This window comes from Limanda limanda, chromosome 2 (genome assembly GCF_963576545.1).
Source record: "Limanda limanda chromosome 2, fLimLim1.1, whole genome shotgun sequence".
NCBI lineage: Eukaryota > Metazoa > Chordata > Actinopteri > Pleuronectiformes > Pleuronectidae > Limanda > Limanda limanda.
Window position 1 is genome coordinate 16,280,304 of NC_083637.1, and position 18,595 is coordinate 16,298,898.

At 42.8% G+C, this 18,595-nt stretch overlaps 1 protein-coding gene across 1 annotated transcript in view; it reads right to left on the reverse strand.

Moving 5' to 3' along the window:
* The window catches only part of adgrl3.1 (adhesion G protein-coupled receptor L3.1), a 98,467-nt gene that overhangs the window by 30,959 nt on the left and 48,913 nt on the right, over positions 1-18,595 (reverse strand). Inside the window, exons 6-11 of the mRNA XM_061084795.1 lie at positions 18,454-18,535; positions 13,758-14,086; positions 11,982-12,085; positions 9,995-10,180; positions 7,822-7,860; positions 1,155-1,338 (exon numbers count right to left, since the gene is read on the reverse strand). Of these exons, the coding sequence (XP_060940778.1) occupies positions 1,155-1,338; positions 7,822-7,860; positions 9,995-10,180; positions 11,982-12,085; positions 13,758-14,086; positions 18,454-18,535 (924 nt within the window). The remainder of the gene's footprint in view (positions 1-1,154; positions 1,339-7,821; positions 7,861-9,994; positions 10,181-11,981; positions 12,086-13,757; positions 14,087-18,453; positions 18,536-18,595) is intronic.

Genomic DNA, 18,595 nt, shown 5'->3' on the forward strand with positions numbered 1-18,595 from the left:
AATAATTCAGAATTTGGCCGTTTAACACGGTTCTCCTTTTAATCCCTTTAAAGTCTCATTAGACTCCAGAGGTTTTGTCAATTCATGCTCACAAATTATTAATTCGACAGAACGAATCGCTAAGTCTTGTCCTAAACTGATCAAACATTTACACCTGAAACATCTTGTCCTCTTAAAAGGTTCTCTTTAAAAGTTCTTCGGAGAAAAAACATAATGCTGCATTAAGTTACAACAGAGACACTTAATATGTTTATCCATTATGCAAAGTTCTCTCATGGTTTTCTGTTGCTTTCGACTTCATGGGCTTATTTTACATTTACCTTCCCGACCGATCGTCGATTTTTTTAATATTCTTCACACTCCCTGTAAAATATGAATTATAATTTATTCAGTGGTAAGATATCTCCGAGCTCACCTAGCTGCTCTGCTTCATGTGCAAAAAACCCTCACATATGGTTTCTCTCTTCAGCCTCTGTGCACTGAAACAACAGGATTATTCTGCCCCATTTCCATTCATGCCCACTCCACATGTCCGTTCACATGTGCAGTACGTGTCTGTGTGTGTGTGTGTGTATGTGTGTGTGTATGTGTGTGTGTGTATGTGTGTGTGTGTGTGTGTGTGTGTGATTGCACGCTTGATGGATGATGTTATTTTTTGAGCCACGATGAAGTTAGATATTATTTGTTGTTTCTCGTTTGTATGAAACATAGATCTGTGGTGGCGGCTTCCTGTTGTCATCTTTGCTTCTTACTATGATATTACATCATATGCTCAGATCTTGTAGTTATCCTGAGTGGGTTTAGATTGTTATTCGTAAAACAAAGAACAAAGAAAGAAAACTGGGAAATCGAATAACCGTATTTCTGCCAAAATGAGGGCACGACAGTAGTAAAGTCAACAAAGTAAAGTCAACAAAACCTGTACCAGTGATTTCCTCCTCACTCGGCCCTACCTCGCACTACTAAAAGTCAACTCCTGCCCAGTGCAGCCACAGCCTTCACCACTCGGACACGCTTCTGATCCACTGCAGCAAATAGAGGCTAATGCCTTGCTCAGGGGCATCTCAACAGGATCCCTGACACTTACAGGGTCAAGCTTAGTTTACAGAGCTGGAAGCTACCGACAAGAAAGAAAGCAAAAAAGCTGTACTCACGGATGTTGTCAGTGGTCTCCTGCACCGTGTCCGTCTTGAGGAGGTTGTCAGCCAACATGAAAGCGCCGGTCTCCACAGTGTCGAGGAGCAGAGTGGCCGAGTGCAGCTGCTCGCTGGTGGACAGCTCCCTCCACGCTGACTGGGCCCGTGGCTGCAGCAGATTATTCACCGTCTCCACCATGGCCTGGGGCAGCAGCAGAGACACACATGAGGTCACATCCAAGGAAGCTTTTATCACTTCCAGTCAATGATGCTGATGCGAGAATCAATGCAAATAGTACGAGTAACATAGCGGCACCATGGAGACTGCACACGGATGCAATAGTGATGATGTTTACACAGACAACAATATTCCAACTATTGACCTGATTCTGAACAAGACAGTACTTCGATAATGAGTTGATAGTAGAATATTCCTTTCATATTCCAGCTGACATGTTGCAGAGCAGACTCTGATCATGAAATGTACCTAGAGCATTTTATATTTCCATCAGGATCTAAAAACACAACCTGAAATACTTTAATGCATGAAGCTACTGTGTTTTCTTTTCAATTTTGCAAAAGCTTCAACTACTTCTTACCTTCAACTACCACTCATTGTTGGCACTTTTGGGTTTTGCTACAATTTTAAGGTCTGGACCTTAATATGTTATGTTTTGGGGGTTCAAATTGAATTGAATTGAATATGTCCCTAATATCCACTTATCTTTTATTTTTTATTCAGTTGTATTTTGGCCGTGGATTTTGTGAAGCAGTTTGTAACCTTGTTGAGAGAAGTGGTATAAAAATAATGTTATAAGTATTATCATCTTTTTCTCCACTCAAACCTGGGACAGGATTTGGTAACTGCTGTATGTTGATGTTGAAAACTACAATTGGACTTCACATTGCGATGAAGTCGTTTACATGTTAACTTATGTCTGAATGCTCAACATGTCTCATCGTTTATTCCTATAATGACCTTATTCAGGTTTTTCAGAAAATGCTGTTTACATGGCAGTGTCTTATTCAGACTATTATCTTAATCAGGTTCATATCAGAATAAGGGCATCCATGCACACATGTATAGTGAGAATGCGATGACCTTGTGTTTGTCATGTTGACGACATGACAACAAAATGTGATGCAAATGTAGCATTCCCATGCAGACATAACCACGCTCTGAAAGAAAAAGTTAAACTCCATCTGTAATGTTCATTTGCTCTGTTTTTTCTCACAAAAATCACTTTATAAAAAGAATGTTGTGATGGAAAATCCATCCCAGATGTTCTAAAAATCAAGCGAAGCTAATTAGCCGATTGGAATCTCCATGTGTGTACATCCCCAAACCTGCTTCAGTTATTTTTCTTTTTTTCTTTTAAAGCAACAGTCTTATCTTCGGAGTTGGGAAACTTGTGCTTGGGGGTCTGGGAAGAAATTAAGAGTTTTATCAGATAACGTCTGATGGGTCATATCCAGCTGTGCGGAGCCGTCTTGGATCCAAAAAGTATCACCAAACCAAACAGAGAGGAGCTGGCTCGTGCAGATGAGGCGCTCTCTGTGAAACAATACGTGTTTTGTCTCCGGCTCACATTCCTTTATGCTCCTAAGAATTCACCTCCTCATTTTCAGACATGAGCACCAGCACATATACGCAGATACACACATCTTAAGAGACCCAGGGAGAGGTAAAGAAAGCGAGAGAATAAAAGAGCCGCGGAGAGGTGGGAGGGAGAACAAGTGGCGAGCAGGGGAGAGCGATAAAACAGTCCAGAGAGTCCATTGTGACAGGCGTCCACTGGGAACAAGGGAGGCGAAAAAGCGAATACAGGTGCTATCAAACACACACATCTCACACTCCCTGCCTGTCTCTTTATTTTCTCTTTCTTTCGCTGTGACTGTGAACCACCCGAAAACTGCTCTCTTATCCTCCACATATGTTTCACTCTATTCCACGCTTATCTCTCTGGAGGAGGGCGGAGGGGGGGCGGGGGGAGGGAAATGGAACGCAGGTGCCATGAGGAACAGAGGGGTCTCCGGTCGGCGACGGCGAGGGCCAGGGGGAGGGAGAGCGAGCGTTCACACACATCAGCCATTTGACTTCCTCTCTGCCCTTTTCACTCAGGGTTAGGACGGAGTGGAAAGGCAGCGAGAGCGACTGTCAGGAAGTAAAGAGTGTGTGCTGTGTGTAGGGAGAGGACTCAGTGGATCAATGTTGACGTGCCGTCGTCCTCTGGAATTCTGTTTATTTTGGGGGTGTTGTATCCAAATGTAGATACAATAAACCGTACGCGCGAAACGGCTGCTTAGTCAACAAGCTAATATGATAATATTATGTCCCTTTTTAGCCCGAGCAGTTAATTAGCTGGAATGCATATCGGATGAGTTTGGGTGGGCTACATGTAAACAAAAACTAATTAATCCACTGCTTCGGCAAACAACACAAAATAAGCAGGAGCAGATATGGAGTGTACACATACACACACACACACACACAGGAATCGGTCTCTATCTCCATCGTTTCACTGACTGACAGAACACTCCCCAAGCTGTGATACACAGTAACAGGAAAACTCTGCTTTATTCCAGGTTTGGATTTTGGTCACATTTGGAGCCAGAGTCTGCTCAAAGGTGAGAAAGATTCGGATGTTTCACATCATTCTTAGAGCATCAAATAACCAATATAAACCAATTTCACCAAAACAATGGCGACTCGACCAAACATCAGTGTGATAACATGTACCTAAAATGACAGATATCCTCTTGGAGAAAAACGTATTTGACGTATGCTTTGACTTTTTAGTGCGGTTCATGTCTAATCCAGCAACATGGAGGAGATGGGATTTCTGACCTATACTGCAGCCAGCCACCAGGTGGCAATCGAGACGCTTTGGCCTTTGAAATCAGGTCTTAATGTGATGAGTACATTTGAGTGTACAAAATGTAAATGCACTGATGCAAATGCCATATACACAGTGAGCTGGTGCATTTGTTTAATGTGAAAGTGTGTGTGCTGCTGCAGAGTGTGGACGGGATGGGAGGAGTTTGTGCTCCTACAGTATGTGTGTGTGTGTGTGTGTGTGTGTGTGTGTGTGTGTGTAGTGTGCACAAGGGGCTGGGGGAAGCATTGCAGTGCATCATTCTGCTCCACTTGCTGTACAGTAACAGCCAAGGCAACAGAGAGAGAGAGACAGAGAGGACTCTGTGTTGTCTGACAGCAGAGGCACCGCTCGCTCACTCAGGCTCACTTCGACGCGTTCAGATAACCTCGCCTTTTCTACTCTCATTAAACTTTTCATTGCCTCTTATTGAACTTTTGATCATATTGCATTTTCAATTTCCTATGATTTTTTTTTTTTTCCCTCATTGAAATTTAATTCACGGGCGCAGAGATTGCATCTGTGCGGGAGAGAGATAGGTAAGGAGAAGAAGGGGTGAGGTTTCCTCCAGGTCCAGACATCTCGATATCAGAAAGTCAGAGATGGAATATACATGACGCAGGGTGTGTGTGTGTGTGTGTGTGTGTGTGTGTGTGTGTGTGTGTGTGTGTGTTTGTGTGTGTGTGTGTGTGTGTGCCTTTAAGCTCTGGTGCAGTTGGTGACATTTCTATCCGCACAAGTACCAGGACTTGAGGGCTAAAATGGAGACAGGTTTTTTTTATGGGCCTTCAAAGAGGGGAGAGACTCTGCAGAGACAGATAAGGGTGTCGTTTGTGTGTGTGTGTGTTTCTATGTATTACTGAGTAGGCATCTACATGTGTGCACATACACGCAGCGTGCGCATGAACACTCTCACACACACACACACACACACTCCAGTAAATGGGGCAGAAGTGAAATGCTTTGAAGCGTCTGGGTGATCCAGCGTAAAATGCAGCGGCAAGACAGACTAGAGCTGGGCCGCTCTACTACTCCCAGCAACACGGGGGAACACAGGCACACGCGCACGTGCATGGATGTACAGTGTGTGTACACTCACGCACAGTAGGACACGCTTCGCACAACGAAAGAGTTTGGATGTTGGAAGTACGGAAAAAGGGGCGAGAGGGGAGGAAAGAATGCTTCTTCTACTCGCCTGACTGAGCTCTGAGAAAGTGCATGTTTTGAAAATGTTTTCATCAGAGGAGCAGGCTTATCTGTCAGTTGTTGTCGGAGTTTGTCTTCCCTGACAGGATGAGTTTGCAGCTAAATCAGGCTTTAAATTCACAGCATGCCACGCTCTGACCCGCCATCCGTAAATAGAGGGCAAATTAGACATTGTCATTGAGCATCACTGTCTCCTCACTGCCCTCTTTATTGTTTTTTTTGTTCTCCTTCTCTCACATTCCATCCCCGCGACTCTTTTCTCTCCTCTCTCTCTCGTTTAATTCCAGCCAACCCCCCCACCTCTTCCTCAGTCTACCATGCAGAATCTACCTCTCTCCATCAATCCACCCTACAGCATCAAAGCCTCTCCACACCACCAACTTCATCATGAATAAATTGCCAATTTAGTGTACATGAAACGAGTCCCCAGCTCCCCAAGTGAAGTGATGGAGGAAGAGGAGGGATGAGAAAGAGGAGAGAGGGAGAGAGGAAAAAGAGAGAGGGAGAATTCAATTATTTTTGTCTCTATTAAGAACCCAAACCTCCTGCCCACTCTCCTCACTTGGCAATTAGTGCGGTAGATAATTAACGAGGAGAGGGCAGCACCACACCACATCGCTAATCACGCACATTTCTATCTGGCAGAGTAAGGGACTGTTGGTATAATTTTGTTTTCGCATTACTATGGCTAATTATTTAATCGATCACTCCCAGCCCCCTGCAGTAACCAAGGTGTGTGGTGGAACATTTTGATCCCGACCCGTAACAAGCATTCAGGAAGGAGAAAAAAAAAGCAAAATAAATAAATCAACAGCTACTCCTTGGAATGCACGCGGGCATTTATTGGATCAAGGCGACGCATTCACGTATCTGACGGTTGTGACGTGATGGCATAAGATCACCGGGGGAAAATATATGTATATATGTCTGCGTGCGTGTCAGCCTGCATACAGACCTAAGCCATGTTCTATGATGTGACATTGCTGACTGTTGCTGACGTTAAGACTTTTTCAGGGGAGAGAGGGGAAAAAAGCCTGCATCAGGAGAAAAATAGCTAGCCCATCAAGGGTGCGTGTCTGTGTGTGTGTGTGTGTGTGTGTGTGTGTGTGTGTGTGTGTGTGTGTGTGTGTGTGTGTCGGGGAGGGTGCAGAGAGAGAAAGAGCGACTCTGCAGTCGATGTACACCACATGGATGAGTACGGCGGGGTCCTTAGATGTTATGAATTATGAGTTTAGCTGACCAGAGAAATGCCTTAAAGATATTAGACATTTTTCTGTTCATCGTGTGAGGTGCGCGGCGTCAACACGGACACACATCAACACAAGCAGACCAACAAGGATGACAAATGAGCCGCACAAACACAAGCCGGTGTTATGCTTTTAAGGCACCGAGGCCGTGATCAAGCAATATGCAACAGGATATCCATCATCCTCTGTTCTCTCCCTCTGACACAGCAGCAGAGTGGACATTTCTTCCAATAGAGATGGATAGCGAGTCATTTGGGTCCAGGTAGGACTGATTACTATTCTGCAGACAGAACTGCAAAATAGATGAGCTATTATTGATATTGATCAGGGCCCCTAATCAGTACCATTGATTCTGAATGCACAAAAAAGAGAGAAAATGAAATGAAATTGAAAACAAAAGAATGTCAGCAAACCCTTTAAGGAGACTGAAGGCGTTGTCACACCAGAAAGTCTGGACCATGGTCCCGGCCAAGAGTCATGTCTTTGTTCTCGTGTTTACATTTGATCTGGTTAGTGTTGGTTTCACATTGTAATTTAGCGCACTTCAGATTTTTGTATGACAGAGTGTGCGTTCGTCCTGTCGTCAAGACCAACGTGAGCTGTGTCTTACTAAACTTTGACATTGATTGGTTTGTAGATGGCCGTGCATCTGACGTCAGAGCTTTGGCAATTTGGCTATTGTTTTTGATAACGTTTTTAAATGCGTTGAAAAAGTATTCTTTGTGTTTGAAGGGTTTACTTTGTTAATTTGGTTGCCAATGTAATAGCATTATGATTTCACAACCAGCAAAATGAACATCCTTGTTGATCAAACATTAAATCTTCAGAAGACTTCTTCTATTGTTTAATGCTGTCTCAACGAAGCAAAACGTTCTCACACTGCAACCGAACCAAACCATGGTTCAGTTTGATCTGGACCGGGACCGCCTCTTTAGGTCGTACTACTTTTTGGTCTGTTTGTCTAGACCCGGCTCTTACGCACATTTGTTATCTTGTTATTTTGCACAAAACTGAGAAGTCAAGACCATGGACATGAGAGTGCCTTCAAACTTTATTATCAGACATAAGTGGAGGGTCACCAGTGGCTCTGATGCACTTAGTGTATGCAGGGCCAGACTCCACCTCTTAAATGTAAGACTCCTCAAAGGGTTAGGATTCAAATCATAAAGCTGCTGTAGCATTAAATCAGGATTCTACTTAAGAGCGTTACAATGTGTGAGAGCACACACACACACACAGACAAAAGCTTTCTTTGCGAATTACATGCTGAGTGTGAGAAAAAAGAAAAGAAAAAGAGAAAACACGTCGGAACCATAGTGTGGCAAAGTAATCAACGATACCAGGAAGTGGAAATACCTGTGTGAAAAACCTGCAGGACCTTTCTCTCTTCTGAAGCTGCAAATTCAAACAATTCAACAGTTAGCGATGTAACACCTCTCAATCAGACACACACATGCACACACAGAGGCAGTCACACCCACTTCATTAACATTGCACAGAAAGACTTTGGTGGCTGAAGCATATTGTTATTCTGCTCCCTCGCCACCTTTTCTCTTCTCCCCTCACCGTCTTCCCTGCGTCCTTGTTCCACCCTCCCCTTTTCCTTTTTCCACTCATTTTCAGTTTCTACTGTCAACTGAATTGATGGCATTAATTACTACGTAACTCGTGCATGATTGGTCGTATTCGATTTCTTAATGAAAATTATCATAATAAGCCGGCATATTACTCAATAGGGTAAATATAATTGGGTCATTATTGAAATCAAGAGGAAAGCTTTTCCCCTTCTATTTCCCCCCTTACAAATTCAACCTTTAACAGGCCATTTGGTCAACAGCAAAACACAAATTAATTGATTCCACTTACACATGCTCCAATGTGTTCACATCTCACGTCACTGAATTACTGTGAGGGAGAAGCATGAAAAGCCATAATATCATGTAAGGTTGCATTTTCTTTGATTAGCTCAGTCTCTGACAGCACTAGTTCTACATTTTGTCTTACTAGTTGAACAACTATGTTAACTACTATACCTTTTCCAACTAGTGCCACTGCTTTTGAACTATTTTGCACACAGGCCGCACTACTAATGCCGGCCACAGCACTGGCAGCTGACAAATCTAACTGGTCTGCATTCTGATGCACTAGTGAAACGCTGTACAGAGCTACTAATGCTCAGAATGTCACTTGTTAAGAAGTGAGCTGTAAAAAGTTACAAGGAAACCACTGAGAGCCAAAAGGGCGTCTAGTTAATTAATAAGGACCAAATGCCATTTTTGGCCTTTCCTAGTAAACTATTAAGGGAAAAAGGCTTTGACTGATTAGACACTAGTAGATATTTTGGTAAATACTAATTAGCAAGCTAGATCAATCCTCCCCAGTGTCACTAGAAGACGACCTGTGTATGAACTAGTTGGACAAAAGTGGTAAAGGTTGCAGTATAAGATTGACTAAGCAAAGCCGAAGTAGTGAAACCAAGTCTCCAACTAGTGCTGACAAAGACTGAACTAGTTTAGGACAATGGCGCCTGATATCAAGGAGAAGGACTGAATACTCAAACAGCCTTCCATAGACAGAGGAGGTATAGTGACGGTGATAGTGAAACAAGGGGAGAAGGCAGAAGAGGAAGATGAAGCAGAGCGAGTCACAAAGAACAAAGCCAGTGACTGTATAAGAGGTGGCAGCAGCTGTCAGTCTGGCTGCTAAACCCCGCCCATCACTGTCGACCTCAGCAGAGATGATCAAGAAAGGGTCCGTCATCCACTCAGCCGGCCGATTAGCCAGCCAAGCCAGCCTTTCCCCAATGATTTAACTCTCTTTAATTGAATGCCTACATGGACAAAGTATAAAGCTGAATTCTTTCCTTGTCCGCCACTGTGGTAAAACACATCCTTTCCATGCTCTGGATCGAGTTTCCATTAATGTAATCTTGAAGAGAGCACTCTCGCCCGTCGACAGCATCTTCGCCACTGTAACTCAGAGACTGAAGTTCATTAAACAATGAGCTATGACGTAAAACGTGTCCCGAGCCTGTTTTCATCTCGAGCGCTGTGTTTTTTAATGAGGATAACTCCCAGGCCAGACAAGAGTTTTATTAAATTTCAGCTGGATCTGGAAAGAGTTGAGGAACCCTGCCAAAGGCTAAAAGCAGTTATCTATCACCCATAACGCAGAGCAAAACTTGTTACAAAGACTCACACGCAGAGGGAGGATAAAATAATGTCTAAAAGCAGCTATTTATCATGTGGAAATCTGCAGAGTAATGTGGGCTGCTTCTTCAAAGACTGCAAAAGAGTTTTCTAACCCCTGAAGAATGAGTGCAAGATAAAAACACTAACTATATGCTTCCCATCTAACCATTAGCTCAAAACTATCACTCAATCTATTCCTTGCTCTTTCTCTTTCGTCCTCCTTTATTTGTCTTCATCTCTCATCTACCTTGTATCCTCTCCCATACCAGTGTCTGCAAAAAAAAATCTCCCTCGGTTACTCACTGTACAATAACACAAACAGTTTCTTGAGGCAGTACCTTGGTGAGGCTGCGGGCTGCGCTGTCCTTGCCCCCGGGGGTGAGGTTCCTGAGCTGGACGTCAAGCAGTTCAACCAGCTGGGCCATGGCCCGCACCGTGGACGGCACGTCGCCCGGCCGCAGGAGCCCTTTGGTCTGCTCCGCCAACTCCCGGGCAACGATGGCAGCCGTCTCACCCGAACGAAGCTGCGAGCCAAACAGGGTGACAGTTAAGACTTTTTACCTTGTACCTCCTGCATGTGTTTTGTTATTCCATGTGTTTCATAGATATATATATATGAAGACTAGATGTCTCGTCTGCGTTGCCGGCCAACAGAGCCGGACGTCACCACATGGCGGCCATCTTGCCAGAGGTTGCTCGCTCACCCATAACATTGTGTTGGTAGTGGTAAATAACCATAACTTGCTCAATTTTCAACCGATTTTGAAACAGTCTGGTTTGTTATACACGTCAGAGATGCAGTTATGACACTGCATAAGTTATTTCATTTTTTAGAAAATAACATAATTATTCATAAGTATGCAGTTTCATATCTACATCTCTGACGTTTATAACAAACCAGACCTTTTAAAAATCGGTTGAAAATTGAGCAAGTTATGGTTATTTACCACTACCAACACAATGTTATGGATGAGCGAGCAAACTCTGGCAAGATGGCCGCCATGTGGTGACGTCCGGCTCCGTCGAACAAGACATCTAGTCTTTATATACATCTATGATGTGTTTCCCCCTGTTTATTTATGTTGTCATGTGCTTGTTGTGTTTATGTTGTCAGGCCATGTTTGTTCTTTTATTGTCCGGAGACTCCGCCCTCTGCTGCTTCCCGCTCTTTTTCCCCCTCACCTGTTCCCTATCATCACCCTGATTGTTTGCCTGATTTGTTCACCTGTGTCTTGTCTTTGTTCTCCCTTCTATATAAGCCCAGTCTTTCTGTTGTCCCCTGTCGGATTGTATCGTTTTTTTGCCTGTGAGAAGCCATGCCAGGAATCTGAGATTTTGAGGTCTGTTTATCTCGTATGATATTTGACATTCCGATTTTTAGTCCTCTTTGTCTTTTCCCTTTTTTGGAATTCTGTTTTGCCAACTATTGAATTGGATTTTTCTGTTTTAGGCTCCAGTCATTTTTGCCTTTTTGGATCCTTGGTTTTTCTTATTTTTGAAATAAATAAGTATTTTTGCATCTTGGTCTGCGATTGGGTCCTTACTCTGAGAAAGCCTAACAGTGACAGGAGCGGCGGGAGGGGTGGAGTAAAGAGGGAGAGAGAGAGAGATTGATGGGAGCGAAGACGTCAGATGAGGTTAGAAGGGAAGTAAGATTTGGGGAAAGAAGAAAAAGTTTGCGAGCAGACGAGGACAGTGGTAGAGGGGGTTTGGGATTAAAGCAGCGAGAGACAGATGGAGAAATGAAAGGAGAGGAAAGGAAGGGCAGAGAGGGAAAGAGTGGATTGAGTGAGAGAAGAAAAGGACAGGTGGGTAATGAGACAGACGAGGATGGTAGGTGCAGTAAGGAGGTGAGGAATAAGGAAGGGATAGAGGGGCACAAAGTGGGTTTAGGTTGAAGGGGAATCCAAGGGCTTAAAAAGTGTTTATGAAGACATTTTAAAAACACTTTACAGAAACAACTCCTAATTTAGCACCTCTGCTCCTATGACTGATTTCACAGGGATCATTTTCCATGTTTTGTCTTTCACAGAAACCCTCTAAAGCCTTTTCAGCTCATGTGAGAACACACTCGAAAGCCATAAATTGAAATTGCGGGAGAAGTTACAAGGCGAGCACTTCCCCCTGCAGCGATCTCAAATCTCCCAGATCTCAAACACGAGTTAGGGATAACAAATGAAGATGGATACATGGCCTAAATCTTTCCCTGTGGTCAGTGCATCTTCACGCGTGAGAAATTGCTCCGGGACTGTATCCATAATACATATCTTCAAACTGGGGCTCAGCCGCGGAGCCACGAGGGCCACCAGCAGCTTTCAGACTTACTTTCTGCATGATGTGGTTGACCCAGGGTGACGTGCAGTTGCTGAGGTCGGGGCCTTGGGGATCCCAGTAGCCCAAGTGGGCCAGGCACACGTATGTGGCCACACCTGCGAGAAACAAGCAAAACAAACAAGGTGAGACAGCGCTGACATTCACCAGGAGACATGAGGACTCTTGAGGTGACTGGGGTTCACGAAGCAGATTGTGCGTGCAACGTCTGTGAGTGTGTGTGTTTGTGTTTGTGTGTGTGTGTGTGTGTGTGTGTGTGTGGACGATGGCTGGAGGATTTGAGGAATCATCATTGTCAAGTGAGATAATTGATTAAAACCACAGAATGCTTTTCCTGAGGATGTGAGAGATCTTATACGACTGCTCCACCACATTTTCAGAAGGAAATATTGATATATATATATATATATGTTTTACTTTGTAACAGCCCCTTAAGACCCCCTTAGATCCTTCTCCTCTCCACTCCACTCACTATCACAATCAAAGGATGATCGAGCACGCTGTGTTGTGGATCCCTCACTGTCAGGTCTCCTCTATACACCTCCCCCCTTTTAAATCTCAAATGCAGGACTCAACTTTTTGGAGAGACAATAATATTTGGAAGTAAGTCACTTATTGTATTTTGTGTATTCGGCTATTTGTTTTCGGATAATTATCACACTGTCAAATAGCGTTAAGACAATACATTTTTAGAGCACATTACTGCAGCTGTGGAAATGTATTTTCCATCTTTATGTACAGTCTGTGGCATATTCATATGGTTTATAACATTTGATGCTTTATTTAAATAACTAGGCAACAGCATGTATATAAAACCCGAACTACAACATGAATGTACTGACAAGTTCAGGCTGGGGGTCACAGGGGGCTTGTTGTGATTTGCTCATCAACATCTGAGACACACACTTTTCTATTTAACTGCGGTATTGATATTTTGACTTGGGGAAACTGTTTCCATTTAGAGTTTTATGTTTTTTTAATGTTTTATGTTTATGTTTTCGGTTTAATTATCACACTGTCAAATAAAGTTAAGACAATACGTTTTTAGAGCACATTGATGCACTTCTGGAAATGTATTTTCCATCTTTATGTCAGTCTGTGTCAAATATATATGGTTTATAAAATGTGACTCTTTATTTAAATTACTAGTCAACAGGATGTATATAAAACCCGAACTACAACATGAATGTACTGACAGGTTCAGGCTGGGGGTCACAGGGGGCTTGTTGTGATTTGGTCATCAACATCTGAGACACACACTTTTCTGTTTAACTGCGGTATTGATATTTTGACTTGGGGAAACTGTTTCCATTTAGAGTTTTATGTTTTTTTATGTTTTAAGTTTAATTATCACACTGTCAAATAGCGTTAAGACAATACGTTTTTAGAGCACATTGGTGCACATGTGGAAATGTATTTTCCCTCTTTATGTACAGTCTGTGTCAAATATATATGGTTTATAAAATGTGACTCTTTATTTAAATTACTAGTCAACAGGATGTATATAAAACCCGAACTACTACATGAATGTACTGACAAGTTCAGGCTGGGGGTCACAGGGGGCTTGTTGTGATTTGCTCATCAACATCTGAGACACACACTTTCCTATTTAACTGCGGTATTGATATTTTGACTTGGGGAAACTGTTTCCACTTAGAGTTTTATGCAAAAGACTTCCAACGCGAGACTCAGGAGAGAATAATAAAGCAAAGAACAAAATACTAATCCTGGACAAAGCTTGCTCTCCGGCCCCCCCATGCGTCTCCTCACCCAGTGTCCCTACAGGGCAGGGCTGCTTGGCCATCTGGCCTTGCTGAGTCCGAGGCCACGATATGTCGGCTGTCAACCTTGGACTGCAGAAGTCTTGAGGAGGCAGGGCAGGAGGCTGGGGGGCTGCAGGAGGGACCTGCACCGCTGGATTGCGTCCGGCTTTCTGGTTGGTGTCAGGAATCTGGTTGGTGTCCGATGACGAGCCGCCGACAGGAACCAGGATGGGCTGGCGAATCGTTGTCGTGGTGCGGTACCGCTGGCCAGGGGAGGTGGTAAGGAGGGGCCTTGGGGTGGTGTAGTAGGGAGGAGAACGAGTGGTGGTGGTGCGGCTGGTGGACGAAGAGGAGGAGCCCCCACCACCACCACCAACTGGACCTCCTCCTCCTCCTCCTCCTCGGCTAGGGGGCATCATGGGAGGTGGGCGATAATCTACAGAGAAAAGACAGAGCAAAGGGTTTAAACTTGCACGAACACAACACCTGGGTTCTTAAACCTGGACCCACAGTCTGTTATGAAGCTTTTTTTTTTTTTGGAATATTTTTTAGATTAGATTAGATTAGATTTCTTTATTTATCCACACAACGGGGAAATTCACTTGTTACAGCAAAAAAGAGAAAAACAGAATTTAAATAACAGTGCCGAAGCAACAATAAAAAAGAAAGATCAAAATATATACACTACTAAACTACACATAATGAGAGTAAAAATATACAGAAAACAAAAACAAAAAAAAAAAAAAAAAAAAAAAAAAAAAAAAAAAAAACCTGCAAAACAGACACTGTGCAAAAGCAGGTACTGGGGAGAAAGTGGAGTGATGTAAGTGTTATTGTAATGAAAACAAAAGTATTATAAGTAATATTGCAACAGTAGTGACCATGATACAGAAAAAATAATTAAAAAGTAAGTGACCATAATATAAATAATACTACAAGATAGTATAAAGGAAAATATAAATATTGCAATGTAACCATTATAAGTGACCATGATATAAATATAGATGTAAAGTGTTGAATATTATTGTGCATAGTAGTGATCTGAGTAAAAAAATAAAAAATAAATAAGAAAAATAAAAATACAAATACAGCTATGGTGAGAGGTTGAGTGGAGATAAATAATAGACAGGGACTACAACATTATCAGGTGGTGCTGGTGTTGTAGAGCCTGACTGCAGCCGGGATGAAGGACCTGCGGAACCTCTCCTTCTTACACCGTGGGTGTAACAGTCTGCTGCTGAAGGAGCTGCTCAGGGACCCCACATTGTCATGTAGGGGGTGAGAGGTGTTGCCCATGATGGACGCCAGCTTGGCTAACATCCTTCTGTCCCCCACTTCCTCAATGGAGTCCAGAGGACAGTCCAGGACAGAGCTCGCTCTTCTTATCAGTCTGTTGAGCCTGCTCCTGTCTCTGTCCGTGCTACCCCCCCTCCAGCAGACCACAGCGTAGAAGATTGCTGAAGCCACCACAGAGTCATAAAAAGTCCTTTGTTTTTCCAAATATGTTTACAATGCAAGAGAACATGCAGAGCATACAGAGCCCTCTACATTAAACATTACAGAAAATTACATAACGAAATAAAAAAAATACACACATAGATGAAATAAAACTAATTAAATAAAGTAAATAATTCCCCCCAACCAAAGAGAGAAAAAAATAAAAGTTGGTGCATAGGATGACACATCACAGAGAAATACCGCAATGACACAGTACATAATGTAATTCAGAGCTCCAAATTGTTACAGTCCTATGGTACCGTTGGTGGTGTATCCATGTATTCCAAATAAGGCTGCCAGATTTTCAAAAATAACTTATATTTCTTTCTGAGACTATATGTAATCTTTTCAAGAGGAATACGTTAGAGGCTTTGTGGTTCACAACCGGTGGATGATTCTATGAGATCTGGATGCCAGAGCAAAATGTACTTCCATGAACGGAAGCAAAAGAACAACAGAATTAAATTAGCTGCGATCAAACCATCTGCACGGCCCCGCAAGCCTAAAGAAATATTACAGTAACAGACACCAACACGTTTGCAGGCATTCATTTACACAGCACTAAGTAGATCTGACAGGGAGGAGCTGATGTTTCTGATGACTTACAAATGTCAGTGTTTCATCGCTTGTCAGTGTTAACATATGCCAGATCATTTGCGTTTGCGTATGTGTGCGTTTTTTCTTATCAGTTGTTCCCAAATTTAGGAAATTATTCCAAACAACTCAGTCAACCACTATATCACCATATTGCTTAGTGAGATCACATACGTATAGCTGAAAGTAACATATGCTATTTTGCAGTAACTGAATAATGATCACTCCTGTAGAAATGTATATTTTGATTCAGATGGATCCACACCTAATTTTGCCTTTTTATAGTATTACCACTCTAAAGGGGTACAACAACTGCAGTAAGCAAAAAATCCAAAACCTCTTAGAAAGACCAGCATTGGCTTCATCCTGCAGGTTTCACACAAGGTTACCAGTCCTTCCTGTGGGACTTGTACAGTATTTGCTTCTCGCTGCTTAACCTGGCAGAAAAAAATCATTCTTTCCCTGTCATGCATGATTCATCACACGGTGACATCTGAAGATTCAGAAAGGTCACTTAAATGCACACGGCTCAGTCTTTTATTGTCAATATTTTATTGTAAAAAACAGAAGCTCAATTATTCACATTGACCTCAGACAGAAATACAGAAAGGATGGAGGACATGATGGAAAGAGAGAGGAGGAGAAGAGCACGTGTGTTTGTGAATCACTAGTGTCCTCTTGTGAAAATACTACATCGCCCATCCGTCTCTCTCCATCTGCTAACCTCTCTCTGCTCTCAGTGCAAATCAATATTGCATGATCGCAGGTTGAGTAGATGGAAATGATTATTTACACTTCTCCATCACGTTTCCGTTGAGATTTTTTTTCAGTTTCAAATCATTTAGAAGTCATTATGTGTAATATGCTGCTTACAGGTGGGGCCCATTTCCACAAGCCACATCTTCACTCAGAAACAAAGCAGTCGAAAGCTTTATCTGCCACTGCAAACAATTTAACATGTGTAAATAAAGGAAATACACTCAGGGACATATTTAGGAAATGTAATTACAGAAGAAAAAATAAATCTTATATCAAACCAAAACCTGCAGAGGTTTCAGATGCTAATTAAAAAACATTTGATTTTGTATATAGGTAACTGCCTCTTCTAGATAGAACTGTAAAGAAGTAAATTATATTAATATGCAGTATGCACAGTTAATCATGTAGTAGACCGTTGTATTAGGTAATAGGTCACAGTTGGCCAGTACTTTTATATCCTAATTCAAAAAGATACTTTTACTTGTGTATATTTTGGTCTATTTATTTGTACTTTTAAGTAAAATGTTTGCGTATTTTCTCCATCAGTGGCCCAATGCAGCTCGTAACGACAGTGTTAAGACTTCATCTTTCCCATGTGTATTCCCTGAACTACACATGAATGCAAGCTTGCAAACAGACACACAGAGGCAACCCCCCTCTCATATAACCAAGCTGCTCAAATATGGATTCTGATGACTTAATGTAATGCTACTTTAACAACTAAAAAGTCAGTTGTTTTAATATTCTTTATGTTGTATCATCTTAGGTTACTGACTGAAACTATTTCTTTCACATAGAGTAGAAGTGTGTTTCTCCATCTAAGGACTTGGTGCACCTCAGGCCATAATGTGTACTACATGCTGGTCACTGACACTAGGGGGTTGCAGGGCCATTTTTCAATCAGGCTACATATACGGTTCAGGAAAGGGGATTGTAGGATTACAATCAGTAGAATATAATCAGAGTGATAACTGCATTTTTGTGTAACTGCAACTGGTTTCTATGTCATTTTCTCCGTGTGGTCCATCGGGAATTAGGGAAGAGTGTGAGTGACGCAGGCTGAGGTGTGTGTGTGTGGGTGTGTGTGTGTGGGTGTTTATATTATTTAGTGTGAACTGAAGCCGTCCCCTTCCGTGGATTGTGAGTAATTAAAGCCACTGTACTTTCCTCTGTCTATCTCTGTCTCCCCCCTTTCTCTCCACCTCCTCTGTCTGTCCGTCTGTTTGACTGACAGCCGTGTAGAATCCCACTCCCTGTGTACGTTCTGTTCTCTTCCTCCACAATTCAATGGAGTGTTTCCATACCTAAACCGTGCTGCTCCCCGCTCCTGAATCACTGCTGCCCTGCCTCATGCATTCTCCACGGAACGTTGCCATCAATCATGCGTGGCAGCGGTGGCCTAGGGACTGGCTGTCAATCTGCGGGTGTGTGTGTGTGAGATTGTGTGTGTGTACTTACGAAACAGTGAGTAAGTGAGAGTGTGTGTGTGCCTATCTGCACTCAAACAGGAAGCTCCATTAGGGCCTCTGCCACAACAATATAAGAGTAATGGTGTGCATGTGCGTGCGTGTGTTTGTGTGTGTGTGTGAGGTTGATGTCTGCTGTCATTTGAGTACAGGGCAGAAAACACTGGCAGCTCAGGGTCAAGTAAGACAAAAGCCTGCCAGCATCATAGGAAAGGGGCCACAGCACTACACTACCCATGTATCTCTGCTCCCCTTCTCCGCTGTTCTCTTGACATCATCCACCTGATTTCATTACTCACTCCTGTTTTCTTTATTCTACCTGTTTTATCTTAAACCCATTCTCACATGTGCTTGCCTTTGTTTTAATTCCGTCCTCCCAGCGCTCACCCTTCTGCAACATTTAGATGATAAAAGGTCTTGTGATGTGATTCATTTATCACGGGCATCACCGAGGAGGCTGTGGAAGACGCTGTAGGGAGTGCACTACAGGAGGATGACATAACAGCTTCATGAAACATTTATAAAGAAA